This window comes from Pomacea canaliculata, linkage group LG3 (genome assembly GCF_003073045.1).
Source record: "Pomacea canaliculata isolate SZHN2017 linkage group LG3, ASM307304v1, whole genome shotgun sequence".
NCBI lineage: Eukaryota > Metazoa > Mollusca > Gastropoda > Architaenioglossa > Ampullariidae > Pomacea > Pomacea canaliculata.
This window is the reverse complement of record NC_037592.1, coordinates 34,005,353-34,013,902: the sequence shown is the minus strand read 5'-3', so window position 1 is coordinate 34,013,902 and position 8,550 is coordinate 34,005,353. Positions and strand designations below refer to the sequence as shown.

Genomic DNA, 8,550 nt, shown 5'->3' with positions numbered 1-8,550 from the left:
GATATGTTTGTTTGTATGTTGTACAAGTACTCTACATCCACAGCACGAAAGGTAAATAAAATCGAAAAAAAATGTAAGTAAAAAAAATACAATGACATAAAATGATCTGTTTGATCACAGTAACTGAAGATAAAGTTATCTTTCAACCAGGACGGTATCTCGAAGCTAAATAAACTCTGTCAGCCTCCGACACTCCACGTTAATCACACCACACAAAAATGAGGGGAAGGCGTATGCAAATTAACCGAGATGTTTCTTATGTAAGAGGGAGTGTGGTAACAAAGAGAATCATGACAAATGCTGATGCTTGAATTGTGGGGTTGCAAAGATAGCCATGATGTATGAGGGGGGATGTAGTAAGTGAGCTGTGATGTATGCTGATGTAAACAGTTTCAAATACGTTTGTTCTGGCGCGACACTTGTCCAAAGCACAACCTTGCTTATCAGCGGACATCCACTCCGCTCCTGTACAGTCTGTCCCTCTTTATTGGAACTGGAAACATTTTGGGACACAGTCGCATTTTCCTGATCGGCTGGTCCTTTCAAATTTGATCTTCACGCACAAAACAGGACTGGAAGTGAAAGGCGGACAAGATTTGTTGCTAGCAGGAGGTGGCTTCGAGGAGGAGGAGGAGAAGTATTAAAAAAAAAATGCACGAAAAACTCAGCAGTCGACACGAATCAGTTTGGAAAAGTCTTCATCTCTAACCACATCATAAAAACCGCAACTTACGGTGGGGTCAATGATACAGCCCTCTTTTTTCACATGGTCGGATGACAGACTGCACAGCTCGTGCTAGCCACTCACGTGACACGTAACTACTCGAAGCACCCTGTAAAGCAAATGTAAACGGACGGACGCACATAACTCAAAAGTGATATCTTTAGGACTTGCTTCGGATGTCTGTCATCAGCACCCTGACTAGAAGACACAAGCTGACACGATGTGTCAGGGGAATACGAGTTTTACTGACGCGGCGACACTTAAATACCTACAATATAAGCAGCGACCGGTCAAAATCAGGCAAGAAAACTTACGACACTGCCTACGAGATCTCACTCCTCTCCGCTTGTTTCCGACAAGATTTCTATGTTCCTGAAAAATGATTCCCGCGAGTACTATGAAAAATAATCAATAGTACAAAATTTTTAAAAATATCTTACAACTACATGGAACTAAGGAAGAATGCGTCCTTCCCTGACATGCACTGTACACCAACTATTAGGGCAACACCAGCATCCACTTGCACCTCTCTCTCCCGTAGCACAGTCTTAATCAAAAACCACAAAAATAAAAAAAATGGAACTCAGACTTGGATACGCTTTCTTGATTAAGTCCTAAACACCAGACTTTCCAGTGTTAATATAGTGATTCTGAAAGCAGTTTCTTCGACGGCACGCAATTTGATAAACTCCGAAAACGATGCAGAGGTAAACTGTGCTGGGAAAATTTACATTTAAGACAAAGACTCAATCAGATACGAAAAAGCTATTTTATGAACAAGATCAAAAACCTGAATTGGGATAAGTGATTCTGCGAGAGTTGTTACATGTGAAAAAAAAACGACTCCATAATCTATAACGGCACAAAACATGAACGACAATAAATGTTGAAATAAGAGTTTAGACATCTAAACTTCTATCAGCCTCTCCATTAAGATTCTCTCCTTCTGCTTCACACTCATGTAGGAGACTGTCACACGTTATCTGAAAAAATACAGAAGAGTTCAACTTCTAAAACGTGTATACAGAATGGGCGAATCGTATTTACAGTGAATATGAAGCTGTTAGTTGGCAGTGTCTAAAGATTGCTGTAATAAAATGCCTAGACAAGTTCATACTGTCTGTAGAAAATGCCTGGCGAGAAAATCACATTTGGGGCCAGCATGCACGTGTGTGTCTGTGTGTGTGAAAGAGAGAAGAAAGGTGAGCCGACCTTCAGTGAAGGCCGTGTCGGCCATGACGAGCTGGAAGATCCGCGGGTACAGGTTCTGCTTGTCCGGACCCAGCATGCCGATGGCTATCCGCGCCCCTTCCTCCATGTTCTCATCCTCGTCCTCCTGCAGAGCCTGCCACACAGCATGCAATGACGTCACTCAACACCTGCCAGGAAACATCCAATGACGTCACTGGACGCCTCGTGAGAAGCATACTACGACACCACGTGACGCCTACCCACATACCACACGTCTGGCCTGGCAATGCACGACATGCACACACCTACAACGAAGCTTACCTGCACGGTCTTGTAAACCTGGATGAATTTCTCAAAGCCGAGTTCTCTTTCCAGCTCCGCCCGCTGATGCTCCAGACGGCTGTACAGATCGAAATCGCTGTCGCCGTCCTCGTCTCCAAAAACAGTTTCCTCATCACTGTCATCTAAAACATCATCAAAGGTAGCCTAAGGTGGAGAGAGGACGCATCTGACCCATTCTCAAAAGCAAAATCAGAGTAACAGCGAGCGTGAAGAAGATCCGACCATCTCCGACATAATCGTTTTGACTCTTCTCTTTGTAAGACAAGAAAATTACGCTTCAAAAATCATTTTTCAGTACATGACAATACTGAAGTAATTGCGCTTAAATTCCCCGCTGACCAAGTTCATCCATGATTTATGAATATGAACACTGCATACGGCTACACTGCATATTTTATCTCACGCACGCACGCACATACACACAGAGGAAACATGAAATAAGAACAGTTTCAATTCGTGTCTTGCACTTCATCAAAACTAAACAGGTCATTGAAAGATGAATGGGAACAGCATTTTAACTTGTTTGTTAGACTGTTTGTCCACTTTGTCTGCGCAAACAAGCGGGCAGGCGGGATGGAGTCGCAGAATCGGTTCTGTCACCTGACTAAACTAAAAAGGTGACTTCTTGAGACAGTGAGCACTATTCAGCACAGCTGACGCCCGCTATCACTGTCTTTACTCACCAATGCCGAAGATCTCCTCTACGTTGTAATCGGGCACCTCCTCCTCTGGCTCTCCCACTTCCTCGTTGTCGCCGCCATCGCCACTCTGCGGGCCGTGTACCAGCAGGGACTCGCTCTTGCTCCTGACGGGGCTGCCCTGGGAGGGTTTCGGCTGCCCCACCCCGCCATCTCTGCTCTCTTTCTTCCCGCTCGCCACTGCTTCTCTCCCTCCACTTTTGTCATCCTTGGACGACCCTCCGCTTGCTGAGAGACTAAATTTGATTTTTCCAACGGGAGGAGTACCTGTCAATCATCATCATCATTACAAATATAAAATATCTTTATTAATCCTTTTCAGTGCATTCTTTTGTCTGCCAGCGGTAACTGGGAGCATCACTTTATTAAAAGCAATAACACGGGATATTTAAAAAAACTGAGTACATTAAATACGTTTATGCTGGCACTTACAGTATTTCTCGCAGTTACATGTATTACACATCTTTAAGAAGAAAAAAAACCTGTAAACATAATTTCAAAAATACACAAAGGTGGACACTTCAGTAAGAGGGCAAGCAGTATAGTCATCTGCATTCAAGTGTATGTTCTATCCAGGAGTCGATTGTATTTCTGAAATCAGCCGAGATAAATGACTGCAGATAACTCTAGGAACTTTGAACCTACCATTTCTGTCTATGCGTCAAATTGTCAAATTCCTGTCGCAGTAAAAGTCGTCGGCTAGAATTGCAGTTACATTATCTCTATACCATTCTGTGACCTCCCAACTACTCCTGCTTTGTTAATGTTTTTGCTTAATTTGTTTCTGTCCTGCTTTCCACCCCAGCACACTAGAGCTAAAGTCATGATGCAGCAAATGAAGAGGTGTAAAATATTTCCAGAAGTTCTAAGAGCACCTTAAAAGACTTCGCTTTTACAAGCGGCTATGCCTTTCTTAATAGCATTACCTACATGAGCTTTCCAAGTTGATCATCAATAGTTATTTAAATACTAGTAATTCTTACTCTTCTTGCTATTTCTGTAATAATAAATATTTCACGAAAAACAACCCTGTCCTTCCTAAAGTCAAGAATCATTTCTTTCGTATTCTTAACATTCAACTCCAAATAATTATCAGCACACTGTGCAACAAAGTGATCAGCCTCCTGTCTGTAGTTAGGAGTCGTCTTTAAAAATCAGTCCCGTTTGTTCGGTGACCTCTGCAACTATAACATTGCTGTGTGTACATTCAGCGGCTGCAAAGTCTATTACTAGGATCCATAAAGAAGTTCTGGCATCAACATTCATCTGAATTAGCTTCTAAAAATGCAAATGACAATGTATTGTGTTAAAAGCATTGGAGAAGTCAAACGAACACAATTTTCCAGAGTCAGATGATACCAAAACTAATATCTGATATAACGAACGTGTATTATCACTCACCTGGATCATCATCATCAATAAGAAAGCTTTGCATGGTTTCTCGCAAGTTCATCAATTCTTCTTCATCATCATCAATAAACTCACTGGTGTCTTCATCATTGTTATCTTTATTCTCTAATAATTCTTTGTCCTTTTCTACAGCTGAGACACTTTAAAAAGAAACAATACTGTAATTAGTGCATGAATACAGCAAGCATTTAGTGAGTGGTTGCTTGTAAAATGTGTACAGTTTTATATATATATCTCAGTTATACTTTGCAAAGAATTTTTTTAGTGCCTTTTAACTGTAAGAGCATAAATGAAGAAACACTTTCTGGAAGTTCACTGAATATTAAACAGTCAACATAAAAACAGATTGTAATATGTCCTGAGAACCAGAAGAAACTATTTTACACAATACTTATTACTTTTACATCAAAAGTATTTTTGTTAAAATTGAGATAATTTACTTTCATTATTATCTGCTTTCAGTTGTCTACAACTAAGTCAATTTTCAATCACAGACCGTTTTAATTAAAGTAAAAAAAACAATAAAATGCCAAACTACCAGATACTAAAAGGTATAAACTATTTATTTCTTTACAACACAACAATGTAAACTGTGCATGCATGGAATACAAGGAAACAGAAGAACATAAAGCCAACAATGAGAAGACATATAAGAAAGATATTAGTAGAATATACAGAACAGAAAAGCATCGCAGGGAAAACAGAAGGATGAGCTAATAAGAAAAATAAATAAGATAAGAACTGCAGAAAATGGGGCTAGCCTGATAGAAAATTATGAAACACAGCAAAGACAATATGAGTAGAAGCAAGGTAGTTTAACACTTAACTTCAAGCTTACTTCTCTGTCACATCACATTTGTCATCCTCTTCATTCTCTTGCCCACTGTCATCTGACTGTTTTGACAAAGTTAACAATGTGTTTAGCATCATATTAATTCATGGTGATAGCTCTAAAGCTCTGCCTTTCTCTTATATGTAGTTTTAATGGAGGAAGCATACTTGTGTCCTACTGCTCCTAATTCTCCATAGCTCCGGCCTTGAAAATGAGCAGAGGGACAAACAAAAAGAAAAAGACAAAACTCAAGATAACTGCAGCTGCTCGGGAATGAGTGTTGGCACAAAACAAAATAATGCAAGTCTGTCCCTAAGCGCAAACTGCAAATCTTATGTCTTCAAAAGTTCTTAGGAAATTTTTTTTAATGTATTTTAATGTATTGGTTGATCACCAGATTTTTAGTTACTGTGTTGAAAAACAGTGGAACTCTCTTCTCTTCTATATCCGCCATCTACCCACCATTGAATCCTATAAACATACACTGAAAACACATCTGTCCCATGAGCATTACTCCTTACACCAATCAACATAGCTGTCAATAGTTGTGATTATAGTCAATTAACTAGTCTGCCTGCTCATCTTTCTCTGCACATTTATGACTCTCTCCCTCCTTACTGTTTGTTCCCTGATTCCTCTTTGTGTCTTCAATGTTTGTGTATTTTTAATTGTCTGCATGGTTGTTTCTGTTTCCATCCTTTGTTTTCCGTTCATGTCTCCTACTTGTCTTAAGGTGAAAAATTTTGAAAAACATTTGCTTTAATGATCTTTAATATTATTTTGTGACAGAATAATCAAAAATAGAATAACTAAAAAAAAATAATTTAAGTTTTTTTTTTATTAGAGTACACTGACACCTTAAGCACTGACAGCATGCTCCTTCATGAGTGTGATTATGCACTATATAAATCACGTTTATTATTAATATTTTCATTTTTGTTTTTAAAATACCTGAGCTTCTTCCTTCTCCTCCATGTCAAGACTCTGGTGACGTCGAAGGGTTGCCTGCACACACCTGATGGTTGTACGGAACAGCCGCGTAAGGTCAGGTTCAGAACACGTGCGCAGCATCTGGTAATCAGTCATAAATAACAAACCACACATTACAGAAAAAGCAGAACAAAACTCTTTTAAAAAATAAATATGAACATCAACTATGAGTCAAATGTAACTGATAGGAACATTTTATTCTAAGCTGCTTTTTTGCTGCACAAGTTATATCCACGTGTGCACACAAGCACACACATATGGAGTAAACAAGAGAGATGAACAATAGCTGACCATCTTACCTGAATATCTTTTAAGTCATAGTTTCCTGTTGTCAAACCTTTCTGCACTGAATGAGATCTGAAAAAATTTTATCAAGACATTTCAAGGAATTACTGATTTAGAATAATGTCTCAAATATTACCTTCAAAACAAACAAAAAATAAAATATGAAAAAAATATGGAAATGAATAAGATGAAGACATGCAGAAAACCTTCAGGGCCTACAACAGAGCATAAAAAGAATTATCACCAATAAAGCCCAGATGCTTTGCCAGATTTAACTTAGAGAAAAAAGATGGGATAAAGGAAAGATGCCTTGCCATTCTCAAATAAAATAAAGTGATGAGAAAGGTGCCTCGCTATTCTCAAATACAAGAAAGAGAACGAAAAGATGCCTTGCCATTCTCAACAACAAAGAGAAAGAAAAGATGTCTCACCGTTCCTTAATACAAGGAAGGAGACGGTAATTATGCTCACCAGACTGCACTTATTAAATGAGAAGAGATTAGGCAAGGATGGAAAAGAAAGTAAGGAAGGGTAAGAAGAAAAGGGAGAGATGGAGACAAGAAAGTGACACAAATAAAACTTGGTTTTAAAATTTCTGATACTGATACTGACAGCTGACACTGACAGTTGCATCTCACCTCTCCTCCATATTTAGTAGCAGTTTTTTCTCATGGTCAGCTGTTTTTTGTTGTTCAAGCTTGGCAGTCTTGTCTCCTACATCTACACTCGCTGGTTTCTCTGAACCTTGTTCTGAGCAGAAGGAAAGAGTGGAAGTAACAAGTGAGTTCTGTCTTCACAAATGATTAGTAATCAATTCTACATTCTTCTGCAGATCATACATTCTGCAAAAATCTTCTGTACAAAGGAAAAATACAAGGTATTTACATGATTCCTCCCTGGGTGGTTATCAATAAAAAGTATTCCATTTTAAGAAAAATCAATTGTCTTCCATCACAGTCCCAAATAAATAAATAAAGCTTTTACCATTCATTTGAAGACTGCAACTGTTTATCAGCAAACGACTTAGCTGGCAAATTGCTTTGCATAATTTACAATACTTCTTAATTTCCTTCATGAAACATGTCCTAAATTTTCAACAAAGTTCCTGATCCATCATTTCCATTAAACTATCCTGATCTCTTTCAATGCTGCTATTTATTCTAGGAATATGAAAAAAACCATCATAAATAAACAAACAATCACAACACCTCCAGCAGCTCAGGTAAAGGACAGGTAGAAAATTGTTCTACAAGAAGCAAAAGCAGAAGCGTAAAGGGAAGTAACACCTTTCAAAGGAAAGCAATTTTTTTACAAAAAGCTGGCTGGAACATTTAAACTTGTGCTTCACACCTGAAGAGATGAAGGATTTGTCAGGCTTAAGCGGCAGGTTTGGCTTTGGCAGAGGACGTGGTTTCTGTGGTATCTTTGGCTTTTTGTTTACAGCAGGTGTCGTGGGTGACTGAGGTTTTACTGAATCTGTGCTTTTATCTTCATCTTCCAAGTTAACCTGTTCCTGGGGTAAATTCTCTTTATCTTGGACAGTCTTATCACTGGAAACAGTATTGGTGTCTTCACTAGTAAACTGTTCAGTTTCTGAGCAAATTTCTGTTACTTCTAATAATGTCTGTAACCTGTTACTTTTTGCATCTTCTGTGGCCTCTAACAGATTAGAATCTGGTCCTTCTGATTGCACAAACCGGTTTGATCCAGGAAGTTCAACTTCCCCAACAGGCAACTCTGAATCGTTTTGTGCAGAGATGTCAGTGGCTATAGGTAGGATGGCAACAGTAGCCTTGACAACAACATCTGGGGGAACCAAGAAGCACAAAATAAAAGTCTATAGCCATCATGCAAGCACACACAATAAGCTCCTGTAACACCACTTTCCGAACGAATAATATCTTTTCTCAACCCTATAGCTTGGTACTTAGTTTTACAAAGATTACAATTTTGCTCATTCTTTTGTTTTCGCATGCTCTCTCTTTCTTAAACTCTCTTTTTCTTCCACACATGAATGCACATATGTATGTCTACACACAAACACGCGCGCGCACACACATATTTAACTATGAGTATGT

At 38.9% G+C, this 8,550-nt stretch overlaps 1 protein-coding gene across 1 annotated transcript in view; it reads right to left on the bottom strand.

The window, feature by feature from the left end:
• Nucleotides 1-645: 645 nt before the first annotated feature.
• The window catches only part of LOC112559011 (serine/threonine-protein kinase Nek1-like), a 28,219-nt gene continuing 20,314 nt past the window's right edge, over nt 646-8,550 (bottom strand). The window contains 10 exon segments of the mRNA XM_025229826.1: nt 646-1,707; nt 1,937-2,069; nt 2,237-2,379; nt 2,941-3,222; nt 4,357-4,505; nt 5,204-5,259; nt 6,149-6,268; nt 6,487-6,544; nt 7,111-7,222; nt 7,823-8,278. Coding sequence (XP_025085611.1) covers nt 1,697-1,707; nt 1,937-2,069; nt 2,237-2,379; nt 2,941-3,222; nt 4,357-4,505; nt 5,204-5,259; nt 6,149-6,268; nt 6,487-6,544; nt 7,111-7,222; nt 7,823-8,278 — 1,520 coding nt within the window. The 3' untranslated portion in view covers nt 646-1,696.